General features: G+C 37.3%; 1 protein-coding gene across 4 annotated transcripts in view; it reads right to left on the bottom strand.

Annotated features, from left to right (window-relative positions):
- abr (ABR activator of RhoGEF and GTPase) overlaps nucleotides 1-18461 on the bottom strand; it is a 208009-nt gene that overhangs the window by 71961 nt on the left and 117587 nt on the right. For all 4 annotated transcript variants that reach the window (XM_059549969.1, XM_059549970.1, XM_059549971.1 and 1 more), the window contains 7 exons: nucleotides 9819-9871; nucleotides 9015-9155; nucleotides 6812-6933; nucleotides 6014-6182; nucleotides 3665-3787; nucleotides 3356-3431; nucleotides 2823-2927 (listed from right to left, as the gene is read on the bottom strand). In XM_059549969.1, the coding sequence (XP_059405952.1) occupies nucleotides 2823-2927; nucleotides 3356-3431; nucleotides 3665-3787; nucleotides 6014-6182; nucleotides 6812-6933; nucleotides 9015-9155; nucleotides 9819-9871 (789 nt within the window). The remainder of the gene's footprint in view (nucleotides 1-2822; nucleotides 2928-3355; nucleotides 3432-3664; nucleotides 3788-6013; nucleotides 6183-6811; nucleotides 6934-9014; nucleotides 9156-9818; nucleotides 9872-18461) is intronic.

The raw sequence follows: 18461 nt of genomic DNA, 5'->3' as shown, positions 1-18461 counted from the left end.
TTGAAAGCCACATATTTCATATTATTGTTGGTTCCTCAGTTCCTAATCTAATTTAAATTCACCAACAGCACCTTGAAACACTAACGTTTCGTGAACCCACGTTCAACCGCTCTTTTTCTGATGTATCAAAGCAATTGCCAGGACTTTTTTTCTGTTCTAAGTTCAAACATGTTTAAGCATTTCCACTTCTTCTTGCAACATCAACCTTCCACAACACTATTTGCAATGCCTTTCATGTGGAGGTCAAAGCGGCGCTTGATGCTTAAACCCTGATGTGAGTCACGTGAAGGGGCCTTAACGCTCTCACTTCACCAATGAGCACAAAACAGCAGCCGGCCATCATTTAATTACTGTTTCCCTCCATCTGAGAGCTCTCAATGTCAGACTGTTTCTGTCATAATGGAGACAAATGCTCCTTACAGCCCTGATTTGTCAGCTCAAACTGCTGGTGTCCAGAGGAAAGAGGGTATTTGTGAGTGTGTATATGGGGTTCATGGGGGGTGTATTTGAGGGTATGTGGCAGGGGTTACATTCCTCCACCAGCTGCTCCTTATTTTACCTCATTTGTGGCATCTTAAATTTCGTAGCAGGAGGGATGTTGTGGGGTTCAGTGCAAGTACAGAGGGGGTCTTTCTATGTGTGTCACATACAAGACACAGTAAACACAACTACTATGTACTTACACCAAAAGTCAAGCTCAAGAACCCTGGGCCAGATACGACCTGCTAGCAGCACTCTTTATACATACTCGAAAAACTGATATTTATATATGAACTCAAATGATGCTTCAAATCCAGTGTGATTTGTGCTTCCACAGATCAAGTTACATGAATTATTTTACATAATATTTAACTATTTCTCTCCTGATTCAGATGCTATGAATTGTTCAGTGGAGAAAGTAATACTATGGACAGGACTGTTTTGAAGATTAAAAAAATGGATGGATGTATTAGAACCACATTGATTTAAACTTCACAAGATGTTAATTGGTGGACTATGGATTGCTTGTGGATTATTGTGATGTAAGGGTGCAGGATATACATCGGTCGATGATTAATGCGCATCTCGTCAGTAAAGCCAGTTCTCTAATCAGCGGTAAATTCCATCAGGTGCGTGATTTCACATAGAGCAGCTGTTACTACACGGAGCCGTTGTTAACTGACAAGCTTCAAGCTTGAAGTGTCTAATTTTAAATGAACAAATTCAAATCGAAAACGAATATTCTCTGATTATGTAATCTGCATGAAACTAAAGTGAGGTACAGTCTTTCCCATATCTGAGCTCATTATATGCAGTCACCTGCGAGCAAACACCCTTATCTAGATACAAAAATAGATTAAAAAAATAAAGATTGTCCAATTTTTATCGTTTTTGAAAGAAGTTCTGCTATGAGGAATTTACTTCAGAAGAACAGCAAGATCTGACTGCTTTATTCAGCAGAGAAGATCATTTATGTAATTCATTCTTACCTACATTAGTTAACGTGTTATTTTTTTACCTAAACCTGTATGGATTTTACTAGTCGGGCTTTTCCTGAACATTTTGCCAAACTGAAATGTATTGTTGAACTTTTCTTAAGCTTTTTTGTTATTCAGATATGTTGTTTTTCAGAGTATTTATATTTGTTAACCAAAGTTTTATAAAAATGTTTAAGTATTACAGTTGTTTTAAAGCTAAAAGGCTAAACTATTCTATGTTTGACTGAAATTGAAAGAATAAAGAGTTTAATTCAATTAATATTTATAGGGATTTTAAGATGTAGCATAATTAGCCATTTGAATAATTAAGTTACGTATTGAGTAACTAAGTTACTTTTCAGAGTAATTAGTAATTTAAATACAATATTGATGATGTATTTAGTAATTAATTACTTTTTGAAAAGTAATTACCTGGCACTGAAGTGAAATTGAATAAATTCACTTCTTTTCAAAAGAAGAGTGACATAAGCAGCAGTTGTGAGTGGGGTGGCCAACCCTAGCCCCGCGCCTGCGTTAACTGCGTTAAATATTTTGAATGTGTTAAAGAAGACTGTGTTAACGTGCTAATTTTGACACCACTAATATATTTATTTATATACAGTTTTTATATATATTTATTTAGATTTATATCAACTCCACGTCTCTGGTGGTTGTTGGTCCACAGCCGTGGTAAAAATCTGCCACCGTCACAGCCCTAAATGCAATAATATTTCTGAACCTATCACCAATCACCCATAATTCACCAGGAGAGGTGTGCATTATGTGTACAGCAGCAGCACTTATAGGAGTGTTGCCCTTTTGATAGTGACCGACTCCAGCTCTGCTGACTGGGGTTGCATGTGGGAGGTGATGGACAGATGGCTTTAATGTCATCCAAATTGAAACATGTCAGGGTCCTCACAAAAATAAACAGCCAAGTCCTGAAACGCGGCTCTGGCCAGAAGTAAATAAAAGCAGCATCTACATGGCACGGGTTATCAGTGGAGTAAAACCACATTGTAAACTATATTTCTGAAAAAAAAATATTTGGATTTCCATGTGATGGAAAGAGAAATTGAGGAACAAAGAAACTGCGGTAGTGAGTACTGAGTACAAAGGAATTTAACTGGAATTTGAAGGGAAAGAAACAAGGTATAATCAGTACTGTTTTACTGCAGTTCTTCTAAATGTAACTTTCTGGACATCTGAACAATAATTATGATCAACAAAATTGATATCACAGACACATTTTACCCTACTCTCCTCTACTGTAAGTTCTTATTCAGTATTTGCATTTGATCCCTCCATCTATAGTTGAAGCTACGAAGCACTGAATCAAAGAGCAGAGTGCTGTTTGTCTCTTACCATCTTTGTTGCTGGTGACAGGGATGTTGTGGACAGTTCGGAGTTTGAAGCAGGAGCCGGTCAACACTTGTAGCTCTACTGAACTCAACACACAGGTCTGCGGGTCTGAAACACACACACACACACACACACACAGTGAGCTCTACACATCAAGGTTATTATCACTAATTAAAACCATTAAAACCATTTAAATAAAGCTGCAACAAAAAAAATAAAATATAAACATAATGTGAAAAACCACATGAAATAGAAATAAAATAAATTAAATCTAAATAAATTAATAGTGAGAGTTTACTATAATATTAGGACATACATACTGAATATAACTTAATATATGAATATATATATTATAAATAAAACCATCTTGCTGCCCTTTTTTAAAGTTTGCTGAGGCCCCCTAGTGGACCTTGGAGAGCAGTACAGGAGAGGTAGCTGGGCCAAATCAGAAATGAAGGATAGTGTCATTTTGTACTGATGATGTGATATTGTATTGTAATAATAAACCGATGTTTTAATAGAACAAGTCATCTTACCTTTCTTCTGCAGTTTCTGAATGCTCTCCCTCCATTCTGACCTCTCATAATCTGAGGACAGCAGGAACAGGTAGCTCTGGAGAGAGAGGGAGAGAGAGAGAGAGAGAGAGAGAGAGAAAGCGAGCTCAACAAAAACAATAGCTCCCTCTACTGGAATGCCATAAACAGCAGAAACATTTTATTTAACTGCAAAATATTTAATGTAACATCCAGTCTAGCAAGATATCTGAGAGATCATGTCAAATAAACATCAAACTAGCCTCCCACAAGGACTAGTGCAGTAAATCAGATGCTTGTGCGATGCGGTACCTTGCCGTGTTTGTTGTGGATGCGGAATGGGATGGTGGGAGAGTGTAAAAGCAGACACGACTCCTGCTCATTCATCTTCTTCCTGAGACGATCCACATTACGACTCTGAGCCTTCTGTGCTTTCTGTTCACACACAAATCAATCTGATATTAGAGCTTTAAAAATGTGCTTACAGTCAAAATATGCCCGAGACATCTGTCATCATGTGTTTCTCAGATACTAACACACACACAGCAGCCAGCATGAGTGTAATCAGTAATCTGCATTTCAATCAGAGCAACTTCCTGCTCTCATTAGCCCTCTCTTTCCTTCTCATTCTCTCTTATTACTCTCAGAACGGAGTTAATGAAGAAACCAAGAGCTCCACAGAGCAAAATTGCAAATTGAAATGATTTCTACACCAACGTACAACAGTGTCCAAAAGTCTGAAAATATTTCTTTTCCATGGTTTTCCATATCAGGACATAATAAAATATTCATCTGGTCCTTGGCAAGTCTTAGAATTGGGAAAGTAAAACCTCAGATGGACAGCAACACATGACATATCACACAGTGTCATAATTTATTTAACAAAAACTAGGCCTAAATGAAATGTAACAGTCAAGGGTGACAAACTGAGGAGACACAGACATAGATATATATGTGTGTGTGTGTGTGTGTGTGTGTGTGTGTGTGTGTGTGTGTGTGTGTGTGTGTGTGTGTGTGTGTGTGTATGTGTGAAATCACTTATGCATGCCAATGTTGCATATATTTATATATATAATATATAAAATAAGTAGTAAAAGTTAAGATAATATTTTAAAACAATCAAATTGTGAAACAGAATTAAAAATATATATAATTTATTTGTGTGATGTCATCGCTGACTTTTCAGCATCATTATGCCAGTGTTTCACTGTCACATGATCCTTCAGAAATCATTCTAATATGCTGATTTGATGATGAAGAAGCATTGCTCATTATTATCGAATACCTCATATTTTTGTGAAAACCATGATTTTAAAACAGTACAAAATGTTTGTTTGTGAAGAATTCAAAGTAAACTGTGTCTTAATGTTTGTGTGTCTGTGAGAGTTTACACGGTCCTCCTCTCATTGTGTGTATGAGCTTTCCTGGAAATGATGTTATCAGGCCTCCACAGCTAATTAAAGAGTCCAGAGCCCCGCTGCTCAGTCCGTTAGTGTGTGTGTCAATGTTATATTATGACGTGACACAATGGAATGGGCTACATGACTGTGGTGCAGTAATCGCTCTGAACAGAAGAAACTCCCAGAAGAGACACCCTGACAATCCCAGGAGCGAGTGCTTTCAGAGGGGAACATGTCAGCTAGGATAAACAAACCCACTCTTACAGTGAAGTCACCCACATTACTGAAGCTGAGAGCTGGGGTGTCACCTTTCCTCTGCGTGTGAGGTGCTGCCTCGCTGTCCTGTGCTGACCTCAGCTGAACAATGAAAGTGGGCGGTCTGAGATACTGTGACCTGCTTCAGCAATGCCAAACATCAGTAAACAAACCACAAAATCCACTTTCTCCCTTATCTACAAAACTATTCTTCAGAGTCTGGCATTACTTGAGATTAATAAAGACTGATAATTAAGTGAAGAATCTCATAGTTCTTTGTAGTAGAAAGAGGCTCTTTAGATTTTTTAAATGATCTTTATACTAAGAAAAAAAAAGCAATGCTGTCTGAAAGCTTCGTTGGGATACCAAGAATGGTTATTCAATGGCATCATTGCGAGAAAAATAAATTAAAAATAAAAACAGACAAAAACATACCCAAATCATTACTTATTTCACTTTAATGATGATTTGATTTGTTTCTTTTCATTGCCATTAAAGTGAAATAACTGGAACATAAACAAACATATAGGAGCCTGAGAAAAATGTGTGTGTGTGTGTATCAGTAAAGATTTTTTTATGTTTTTTTAAATGTTTTTCCTATGCTCATCAAGGCTGCATCTCTTTGATCATAAACACACCAAAAAAAAAAAAAAAGTTACTTTGTGAAATATTATTTAAATTAAAAAAAAAAATCTATTTTAATATAGTTTAAAATATTATTTATTAATGTGAAGCAAAGCTGAATTATTAGCATCATTACTCCAGTCTTTAGTGTCACATGATCCTTCAGAAATCATTCTAATATGCTGATTTATAACCAGTGTTGGAAACAGCTGTGCTGCTTAATAATTTTTTGGGGACCTGTGATACTTTTTCAGGATTCTTTGATACATAAAAAGTTAAAAAGAACAGTATTTATTTAAAACATAAAGTTTATATATATATATATATATATATATATATATATATATATATATATATAAAATGAATGTAAGAGAAACTGTACCTTCTCTTTCTGGATATCGCTCTTGATGGAGGAGATCTTGATCTTCATCTCCTCGATCTCATGTTCAGGGAGCGTCTGGACGTGAGGGAGAGAATCCGAGTCATCCAGAGTCTGGAAGCTCAGATCAGCCAGAGGGATGTACCATTTACATTCATACTGCTGATGTCTCCTGAAAAACAGATCAAGCAATGTTTAAATGTCAAATAGGAGCATATTTTAAATTGGCAACCATAGTAAATTTATATATTAAGTATATCACTTGAGTGCATTGTGTATAATTTGCTTCTGCTCACATACACATAAACACATGCCTCGTGATGTCTTTCTCTTCCTGTCCTGACAGGAAATGCCTATGTGGAGACTGATGTAACTAATTAATCGAAGCACTTTCTATTGTTTAAACACAAACATTCGCGCACACACGCTTCGGGTATCAGAATGTGTTTCCGCAGACAAAATTCTTGATAATGCGCTCTTATTATGAAATGATTATGATGCCCAGCATGGCTTTGCAGCAAAATATAATCTGCTCATCATCATGTATAACAACCAATTGAAAACATCTTCTGCCTAATTCAAAAAAAAAAAAAAGCTTTAGTTACAGAAACACAGAGCTGCATCAGGATAACAGCAGCTGTCAATCAATATCATGGTGTCTCTGGCACTGTAACTGCAACAACAACAGAGTGACAAATGAGGTCGCGCCTTTGTAAATCAAAAGACTTTATCTACTGGCACCAAACATACAGCGGCCTGTAGAGAGAATGTGAGTTTGTGTGTGAGTGTCCATGTTCATACCCAACTGCGGTCTTTTTCATCTTGGCACAGAGCAAAAGGTCTGTGAAGAGGAAGACATGACGGAGTTTACGCGTCCCCTCCGACACCTCCACCAGGAAGCCATCCTTCACTAGCTGACGAACCTGCCAGAGACACGAAACACCCAGCGTTACTTCCTGTGGACTCATCAGAGCAGAAGCACACAGAACATGAGGGATGACAAAGGTCATTCATCACTGACACTGTACAGCTTGATCATAAACAGTGGTGACACTCAAACATCAAATATTTATTTTAAATAATTGTGATGAAGAAAAGTGAGATTATGTTAACACATAAATACAGTTGATCCACTCATACTCCTATGTGGAGCTCATGAGCTCATCAAACAGTCACAGATAAAGGTTGGGAATAACGTTGAATAAATAACGTTGTGCCAATAATGTGGCTAACACTCAAAGCAGGTGGCTTACAATGCTTACAAATCTTATGGTGGCCGAGAGAGCAGCTTAAGAAAACACATGCAAATAGAAAAACACCAGCAAATCAAGAAAACATCTTCATCAGTTTGACAGCAGGTACTGAAAATGATAACAACTAGGGCTGGAAAAATAAATCGATGCATCGCAAATCGAGAAATGATTCAGCATCGATTCTGAGATTTTCCGACTGCATCGTGATTCTTTCTTGAATCGATTCTGAGATTAGTTTTAAACAGCAGATGGCACTGCATGCTTTAGAAACACCCGTACTCTGCTCGTTTCCAAAATTTTACAGACACTTGAACCTAAAATAATCATTCATAAAATTCGAAAAGGTTGAAGCGAATTACAAAGGTGTTCACAGTGGGCTGTTTACATTAATCTTGTATCATAAAAGCATTCTAAGATGAAGTGAAATTACATGACTCTTTAGCACTCTTCTTCATGAGCATTTGAGTGTGCGGATAAAAACTCGATTAGAGCGCCATCTGCTGTTAAAATATAAGCTCATAATCGATTCCAGAGGAATCGCGGTCCACGTATCGATTCCTGATTGATTTATCCTCCGAGCCCTACTAACAATGCAAACAAATAAAGAAACGCGCTGCAAATGCTCACAACACAACCAAATAAAGAATTTCTTTGTTTGGTTGTGTTGTGACTATTTGCATCGCGTTTCTTTATTTGAATTTGTTGTGAGTATTTGCAGCGCGTGTGTTGTCATTCAATCTATATCTTTTTTTCCCATAAATGACTACACCCCTTCTGAACAAATACAGAATATATATTTCCGTTACGATCACTAATACAATTAATTAAACGATGGAAAAACTGAAAGGTAATAATCATATACTTCATAAAAGAAGAGAAATATATGTAATTGACATCTGTAAAATAAGTAAATTAACCAGTTTTGTTTAAATTAAGGCTTGCGGAAATGAGTACACCCTAGATTTAATTCAACAAATATATAATATTCTAGTATTTTGTGTGTCCTCCATAATTTTAAATACACTGCTCTGATCTTTCTTTGCACAAAATGTACAAGTTCATGAAAAATGGTCACATCTGTCCTGTTTAACTCCTGGAGGAGAACCTCCTTAAATGCCCTGGTCTTAAATGGTGAGTGTTTCTCAACTCATCTCTACAGAATCCCCCAAAGGTGCCCAAGAGTGTTAAGTTTGGGAGAATGTACTGTATACAGTCATTGTCATGTTGAAAACATGCCCAACAATGCAGGAGAATGAGGAGAAGGTAGCATCTTCTGTTTCAGGTTTTGAATTACATCACACAGTGGTATGTGAGTTCATGACACTATTGATAAAGCACAAAACGCACCCCTGAATGATTGCAGCTCATAATTGATTAATCTGTTGATTGTTTATTTGATTAATTCAATAGTCAGGTAACAGAAAAGAAAATGTGATTCTTTTAATAAATTGAGACTCAACTGAGGTGGTCTTGGACTGATGGTTTTGCTGTAGGTAAAAGTGCATCTGGTGCAGTGGGAACGAATGCAACATAAAGGCCACAAACTGAAACTAAGTACACATACCAGGTGCCAAATTTAAAAGCTATTAATAAAGTAGGTGTGAAAACACTCTTATAAAAGGACTGACACCTCAACTGTCTTAGAAATGCCTCATTCTATAATTTTGCATACACAGCAGAGAACTGATTTTGTAAAATTCAGTATATTGTATCATCTTTCTCTGTTGGTAGAGACACACAGAGTCACACACCTCTCCCTTCGGTGTGGTCACGGCAGTCCTGCGCGGGTCGATCTCTTCATTGATGCTGGACAGGAAGTTCTGGGATATTCTCAGAGCATCCTGAAGCAGAGGGAAGTCTGGGTGATCCTTAGGAGTGTGTTTCAACAAGTCCTGAAAAACAGATAACATATCTGAGATTTACAGTATGTTTATTCTTTAAGTGACAATCCAACTATTAATAAATAAAAAGAAATAAGATAAACCTACACTACAGTTTATTTAAAAAAAAAAATCTTATGCTCACTAAGGCTAAATGTGTTTGAAATATATGTCAGATTTCTATTTGAATAGGTTTGATTTTTTTTAAGATTCCTCTCATGCAGGTTTTACCAGTTTTAATGATATATATCTGGATTTTGAATATCCTTGAGATTCATGAAGAAAAGTGGTTTTGACATGTTGTTACTGGTATAGCATATGTTGATCTTTACACAGTAGAGTTTGATAGTTGGAGTGCCTCTTTATGGCAAAGATCACACTTAATTACGGATTACAGGTCAACATCTGGACAAGGCCAAAATGTCATCACAGAAAATAAGCAAATAATTAACATGCAAAGAAAATCTTTCAAGTTAACAAATCAAGTGTTTTATTAATGACAGTGCCAAATCTCTATTGAATTAATTAACTTGGTTAAATTATAAGACTCATATTGTACAAATAGAGTACAAACATAACAGCATGTGAATTTGTCTTAGTAAAGGTGACCTTACAGTTTTAAACCTGACGACATGCAATCAATAGACGTATACATTTTTAAAGAGAGAAACTCACATGCAAGACTAGAGTGCTGCGAGTCACGCGGTCAATAGGCTTGTAGAGGAGAGCTGCAAAAACAAACATTAAAGGATTATTGATAGAGTCATCATAAGTCATGAAATAACCTTTTATACAGTAAGATTTATAAGATCTCAACTAAAAAAAACACTCATACTTCCAATCATACAAATGCTCCAAACAAACCCAAAGAGAAAAAATAAATGAAGAAACACCCTTCCCCAAACTCTATTACACAGCTGACTGAGCAGCCAGTCACTACAGATAATAGCATCATCTCTTCACAAACATGAGCATCCAGGACAAATGAATGCAAACACTGAGAGGAGATTCAGTTTATGTCTTTAGTTCTACTCTCTGTAAATCCACACACTCTCAATAAGCTGACAGATTGAGAGAGAAGGAAACGCATATCTGTCAGCTCACAGTATCATGCCCTCCCTCTAGCCACATCTGTGATTCTGAACATTGCAGTGGGATATGAATACCTCATACCATACACCCATGTCCAAGCTTCTGCTATTCTGTTCCATTTATCCAACTCATTAGATTCAACACAATGTGATTCGATGCAATATGATCGTTTTAACAATAACTTATTTGTTAGAATTAAATAAACAAAAAAATTATATTGAAAGTACATTGAAGATTTGAAAATAACTTTAAATAAATTACATTCAATTGCTGCATTTTATTAATTAGTTTATTTTCATAAAGATGCAGTGGTAACCTCAGTGAAAGTGACGTGACATACAGCCAAGTATGATGACCCATACTCAGAATTCGTGCTCTGCATTTAACCCATCCAAAGTGCACACACACAGCAGTGAACACACACACACTGTGAACACACACACACTGTGAACACACACCCAGAGCAGTGGGCAGCCATTTATGCTCATTTCATTTTATTAGAAGTAGGCCAACAGTGCCCCCAACAGAATTAAAACTCCTTACTGAATGGGCTTTAGGACCCGGGGGAGGCTGCCACTGCATGTGCTACTCTATCACACACCGGAACGCATTCTGTACATGCATTCTCAGTTTAAATGCGGTGATCCAAAACAGTGAATCTAATCACCATTAGTCAAAACTTTGCTTCAAAAATGAGCCACACTGCTGACTTGATTTAATCGCTAGCACACCCTGAGCACTTGTGAGTTAATGTATTCCTCTTATCGGCAAGACATATAGGCTTCATTTTTCATATCAGGCCAATGCCGATATTTAAATTTAAAGCCATTATTGACCGATTGCAATACTGGTACAATAGTATTGTGCATCCCTAAAAACAAATCATAAATTAAGTGTCTTCTGACTTCTAACCCCCAACAGGCCTGTTTCATAAAACAAGTTTACCAAGTAAGCCAGGCTTATTTCAGTTAGTCTGACTCAATGTCAAATGATTTGGTTTCATAAAGCAAATTTAACATACAGTAGATCAAGCTCAGTCAGTGTGACAAATTGTGCTGGGAAACTAACCTGGTCCGGGGCAGGCTAACTGTTTTTTATTTTTATGTGGAAGTTTTCACGTGAAAATAACTTGTTTTTACTCACTTCATAACGTCAGCCCAGTGTTTGAAATAAACCCTTCTGCGAGATGATGTGGCTTCTACACAGAATAAGGCACGCAACATATTTCATAGTATTCTAAGCAGTGATAAAGGCGATTAGCATTGCATTATTGATATATTTCATTATAATGAGAATTATAGTAAGAAGAACTCAGATAAACCATATATTGCTGTAGTCGTGTGTTTATTAGTCACATTGAATCAATGAAAGCATTTATATCTTCTGTTTATTCAGCAACCGCTGCAGGGATTTCCTGGGTTTCTTTTGTGGGGCATACTTGGAGGTCCATATTTGCAATTTCGATTTCATTTTGGTTTATCGTGCAGCCCTAAATGCAACATTATCTTTGTAAATATATATGGCTGTTAGATTTTATTTAAAGAGACAGTTCACCCAAAAATTATTTAATTATTTACTCAAGTTATTCCAAACCTGTGTGAATTTCTTTCCTGTGTTGAACACAAAAGAAGATATTTTAAAGAATGTTGGTAACCATGTTAATAGTATTTTTTTCCACAGACTGAGTTTTCATTTTTGGGTGAGCTAACGGTTTAATAGTTAAAATGGTGAATGTTATTCATCCTGAACTGAAGCTGTATCTCCCACTCGAGCAGCATTTCTGCAGCATTATCCACTAAAACAAGGAACAAAATTCATCAGTGTAGTAAAAGTACCATTTTAAACACCCGTTTAAATAAGAGTTCACACCAACAGATGATAACATTCTGCGTCCTAACATATAAATGCACAAGCTCTTTTAAAGTCATCTTTAAAAAATCATTCCAAAAGTGATTCTGCTTCCGCTTGCAACTTATCAAAATTAGACTACTGTCTTCCAAGAAGTACCAGGTACACACAAGGAGCACTGCTACATACAATTTCCAAAAGTGCACTGACACACACAGTCTTGTGAGCAATGATCAGGAAAGAGCTTTGTCTATCATTTCTTTGACAGTACTAGTGGAAGAATCCTGCACGTTCACATCTTCATTGTCTGACAGGGTTACGACAGGTCCTATGGTGATCCTGCTGTCTTTCACTTTAATGGACAATGATTCCCAGCAGTCCCTTCTTACTCATGCTCAATTCATTCAATTACAGTATCACATCACAACAGAGCAGAGCTCTCTGACAGGGCATATTTCCCACGAGCCTCTGCAAGGCTGATGGATTACAGTAGAGAGAGAGAGTAGAAAGAAAGGTTTGAGGAGCAGAACAGAGAAGTGAGCTAAACTAGTACAGCATCATTTATCAATTAAGATATAAAAGCAGTAATCAGTCTGGTCTCTCTCATGCCAGTGTTCATTTGCACTAGCCTTCAAATGGCATTATCCAGGGTTCTAAATTAACTTTTTTGATCACCAGCCAATGTGAATTTCCACTAGCCATTTTTTGTTTTTTTTGGTAAAAATAACAAATTACGAGTGCCACTGAATGCATTTGATCATTTTATTAACATTGTTGGCATGAAAAACACATATTAAGTACAATGCATACAACAAAATATACACTGACTCAAATTTTAAATTATTAGTTCCCACCACGAAATTGCTTGTTTTGTCTCATCTTTCTTATTAAATCTTTGTATTCCACCTCATACTACACTTGATAGAGAATCACTTAAGACACTTTGCTGTAGACCCATTCCACATAATAATATTCATTAAAACTGTATGTTAACACGTAGGAGCTTGCTGCATGAATCTGTGAGTACGGTTTACAAATCCATGGGAACGGATTGCGAAAGTGTGTGCACGGATTATGAATTCGTGGATACAGATTCAAAAACCAAGGGTGCGGTTTACAAAATCTGAGCGCACGGATTGGAAATTCGTGGGCACGGTTTGTTAAACCGAAGGAACAGTTTATGAATTTGTGAGTACGGTTTATAAACTGAGGGGACGGATTGCAAAACCGTCGCCACGGATTGATTGTTTTTTCTCCTACAGGTGACGTGCGGGGCTCCGTAATATCCTCATCCCCTGCCTCGTTCCTCTTTTCGCCCCCAGAAATCTGTCCCAACCACCGCCGCATTTAGTTTAATCTTAATTTTTTTCTTTAATAGCTAACTCCCTCCTCTTTCAATCTATGTTCCCTGCTCTGGCTCCATTCGTTCTTCTTCCTTGTGTTTTCTGATGGACGCTCTATTCGTTTCCATGTTTTTTCGCGCTGGTTTAACTGCAAACTGCGTGCAGCCAATGGGCATATGAAACGTCATCACGTAGCTTTACAGCACAGTGTTCATGGGAAATGTAGGAAGTGCTGCCAGGGGGATAAATGACCGAGAACAGAGCCTCATGCCATGGATCACCAGCCAAACTGGCTAGTAAGTTTTAATTAACACCCACCAAAATTAATTTTAACCCGCATTTGGCAGGTTGGCGGGTGTTAATTTAGAACCCTGGCTTTATCAGCATTTTGTATGTTGGATTTGGTGCAAAATATGTGTCATTTTGCTTGTCTGTGCAAAACATGTCAGCACAATGTTGGGGTGGTTGGAATGGTGCTGCGGTTGTTACATCTTCTGACTGAGTGCAAGCATTTTGCATTTTCCTGGGTGGTTTTTAGAAATATGCTAGTGTGTTATTTGTGGTTGCTAGAACACTGCTAGGTGGTTGCTATGGCATACAGTGTTAAGGATGGGCGCTAGGAAGTTGCTAAGATGTTCTTTGTGGTCACTATGGTGTTGTTGGTTGGTCGCTAGGACATTGATAGTCAGTTGCTATGAGTTATGGTGTTCTGTTTGGTCACTAGGTATTTGCTAGGGTGTTCTTTGTGGTTGTTACATCATGCTAGTCGGTTGCTAGGGCATTGCTAGGTCCTTGCTATGAGTTATGGTGTTCTGTTTGGTCACTAGGTAGTTGCTAGGGTGTTCTTTGTGGTTGTTGCATCGTGCTAGTCGGTTGCTAGGGCATTGCTAGGTCCTTGCTATGAGTTATGGTGTTCTGTTTGGTCACTAGGTAGTTGCTAGGTAGTCGATATATTGTCCAGCCCTAGTGGTTACTATGGGATATGCTGTTCAGGATTGTTGTCCTGGTGCTTGTTAGGCAGATGCTACAGTGTTCTTTGTGGTTGCTACAGTCTTGTTAAGTGGGTGCAAGGGTTGTGATGAGAGTTTTACTAAATGAATGGTTACTGTAAGTGTTTTAATTGCATTGGTGCTAGGCAGTTTCTATTCTAGTCCCTACTCAGTGGACTTTAGCTCATTCTACCTCACAAATCCTAACCAATCCCAGCTGATTGGATCTGGAAGGGAACCAATCAGGTCTTCATTTCCCAAAAGCATTGGCACCAGTGCTCTCTATGAGCTACTCAGACTAACAATGCTTTTGAGAGATGCAGCCCAGGACAGTCGCTTTAGATTGTGACATCCAATCACAACCTTGAAGCACATCTCAGCACAGACACTTGCATACTAATTTGAGTTCAAGATGCCCTTCACACAGTCAGTCTCAGAATAAACCCCTCTCGATCAATATAACTACTGATTTCCCATACATTCATCCTGCTGGACTGAGAGGAAAAGGACCAGAGTAATATGAGAGAATATGAGAGAAATAGAGCAGCGGGTGATGGAGTGATTACAGTAGGTACTGTAGACATCTGTACTATGTTTTTGTATTTGTGTCTTTGTATTGGGAGTTGTCAAGGTCAAATGGGACAGCATTGTGTGATTAATCATCAAATTTGGTCACTTTCAATCTCTGTCTATAATAGATGGATCACACACTTACGGTATATACATTTTACAAGGACTTTCCATAAAGGCAGCAATGACAATAATTCACATTTACAGTATTATATGCATTAAAATACACTGTTTAAAGTATAAACAAGCAGAATGGAGGGGAGCATCTCTTTAACAAAGAATACAGTTTAAATTCATATGCATCTGAAAACACTTTTAGGTGAGCTTCTGAGTCAGATCTCAACCTTTGAACCCTTTCCATATTTCCTAAATCCACCCACACTGAGTTGAGTGAGTTTAGTATCATTGGGAGATGAAATAATCTAAATGTCACTTTTATGAGTCTAACTAGCTTTGGAAGAGGAAAACAAATATTGCAAAAATTGCAGTGGGCTGACACTGCCTGAATCATGCTCACATAAGACAAATATTAGTCAGTTCTTATGCTTTGCTAAATACAAAAAAAAGTGTTTGAAGAATTCTGTCACATCAGCTAGGATCTGAAAGAGAAGAACTGAGATCTAGTATTGGATGGGACATACTGTACTCTGAGATATGATTGGACAAAGCAGGTTTCTCTCAGTGGCAGAAGACATTACAGGCAGGGGTGAAAATCTCATCTAAATGTTGGGGGGGACAATAAACATAACATTTCTTACGAGCAAGTTTTGAAGGGGACACCAATAAAATAGGCAAAATTGTACTTAAGGATATGTGTACAGAGAGGAAAGCCTTACTATTGCATGGAGACCGTTCCATTATCATCCTTCTCAAAGTTTCTTTCTGGTTCAATGAAAAAGCTGACTAAATTGACCAAAACATTCTTCAAAACAATTTTTTTTTGCAATGTTTTTGAAGTTGTTTACACAATCAAGCCACCAAAATACAATGGAATTTGAACTTAACTTCAACTTTTATTTATTTATATAGCACATTTAATAGCAAAGTTGTTGCTTCACAGTTATAATTAAAACATGCATATTTATAAACATTTGCCATGCCTAGCAAAATGAAGGCATACACACTCTTAGACATACACCCCCACACAACTGTATAGTGAGATCGGTATAGACGTGAAAGTGAGGGGGGGGGGGGGACAAAAAATAATAATTTATTACATCAATGACTGATTTGTTCCAAAAGTGGATTCACTCAGTTAGGAAACACCTCCTCAGTGTGTTTCTCAAAATAAGTGCTGTTACTGCTGTAGCTTAGTTTTCAATTTTTTCGTTGGTGAAATAGGGCTAAAACAGGCAATATGGTGCCTAAAATGCACTTAATATTAACTTCTTGTTTATTCAATTTTTATAAAAATCTAAATCACATTTATTATGCTAATATCTGGAGAACAACTGCACTCTATGATGTTATATTAGATTAACTATATTAAATAGTTCGGTTTGTTATCATTTTTGTTTGACAGGAAGCTGTTAATTTCTGTTAGATCGTTGGCTGGCTGGTTGTTCATCATTTCTAAATGGATTTAAATCTGCAAGCCTGTTTAAGGTTGTGTTTACAAGTAAGCATACTTGTACTTTGATAACTGCATTATTTAAAGTTAAAGAAAAATCAGGAGTTATCTTGTGGTGCTCATAATATACAGTAGCCTAGGCTACCCGGGCTGGGTAACGTTATGTGCGAATTTTGATTAATAATATGTTCTGTGATAATAAATAAATAAAAACGCCATGTGGAATAGCCTATTGCTGACTGTCTTTCCTGTTATTGTTATCCTGCAGTGTTAATTTAGTCGGATGACTGACGTTATTCATTGTCGGGAGTCACGACTTCTAGGTGCATTTAAAGGGGCCGGGGGCTGTGTCTGTCATGTGTGAGCCGCTGCAAACGGCTTTTAATTTTTGGTAACGCATGAGTACTCTAACGCGTTACTTTTATGAATAGGTAACGCTGTATCATAACTGATTACTTTTAATTGATGGTAACATTGTAACCTAACTAACTACTTTCCAAAGTAACTATACCCAACACTGGTGATCATACAGTAATAGCAAGCTGATTTGGGCTGATTTGCACTCAAACAGATGGTAATCATGCAGATACATTCACATTCAACATAAAACACACTCTCATATATATAAAAACTGTCTAAAATTAAAAGAAAGAAAGGAAAATGCGATCGCTGTAAGTTCTGCCTCCATCAGCATCAGGTGCGTCAGAGCGCGTCACCAGCTCTCAGGAGAGAGCGCCAAATTCAAATAAACTATCTTCCGCCTATTTTTCATTCATTCTTTTTTCCGGTGGATCGCCTCATTCTGTTTGTGACACTGTACGCTGCAAAACCATGCCGTGTTTTTACTACCAAGACGCAGTTTCCGACCGTGAGTTACTCCATAACGGACGCAAACAATTCTGTCGCTGAAGAAATGAAATGTAAACAAAGGAATTATGATCCATATTACAACGTTATTGCTTCGTTGGACTAAACGTGCTTCATGAGATGTCGTTCAGTGGACCCTTACCTTCCTAACTAAACCGGGATTTACAGCTGTGGATGTGTTTATGACTCGTTATTACGACGGATCTGGTATGTACTAGTGATGGGAAGTTCGATTCTTTTCCGCGAACCGGTTCCTTTCAGACGGTTCGATTCAATAAACCGGTTGAAAAAAACGGTTCACCGGTTCTTTTACGCTCGACGTAATGACGTCATTGGCGATGACGTTATGGCGTCACGTCTATCAAACATTCAAATATATAAAATCAGTAATCATAACTTTAGTCAGTTAAAAACCTCATAATCATGAAAAGTTTATAATTAAGTTTTGCAACAACGCACCCAAATACAGTAACAGCAATAATGTGCATATGAGGATTTAAGTCTTGAAGATATAAAGTAAATAAATTAGGTGTCATCAGCGCAGAAACCACTATACATAAACCATTGCGATGTATTTGTTATTAAATGAACTTACTTCGCCAGATTGCCCCTTCATTCAAGCCCTCGGTTTACCCGCGCTCATAACATTAGCACAGAATCAGTTCAGAATCAAATACCAAAAGAATCAGTTCGGTTCTGTGAGTCAGTCGGCTTCACGCTGAATCAGGGATGGGACGGTATCAAAATTTAATATCACGATTATAGTGACTAAAATTACCACGATTATCAATATTATCACGGTTTTGTTGAAACGAGATGAAAGTGTTCAAAAATAGTTGATGCTCACACTGAAAACATTTCAGCAAGTTTTATATTTAATAATCAACAAACAACTAATAAAACAAGCAACTCTATGCACTTAATTTAAAGAAAGATTAAATTCTGTGGCATTTCCTTCCTTACAATGAAAAGTGTAGAAGCATAGAAAAGTCACTGACTTTCGCCATTCCTTCTCGAAAAAAAACAAAAAAACATTGTG

The sequence above is a fragment of the Carassius carassius genome, chromosome 5 (genome assembly GCF_963082965.1).
Source record: "Carassius carassius chromosome 5, fCarCar2.1, whole genome shotgun sequence".
Classification (NCBI taxonomy): domain Eukaryota; kingdom Metazoa; phylum Chordata; class Actinopteri; order Cypriniformes; family Cyprinidae; genus Carassius; species Carassius carassius.
Note: the sequence above shows the minus strand (reverse complement) of the source record. Positions and strands in the feature narration are given on the sequence as shown.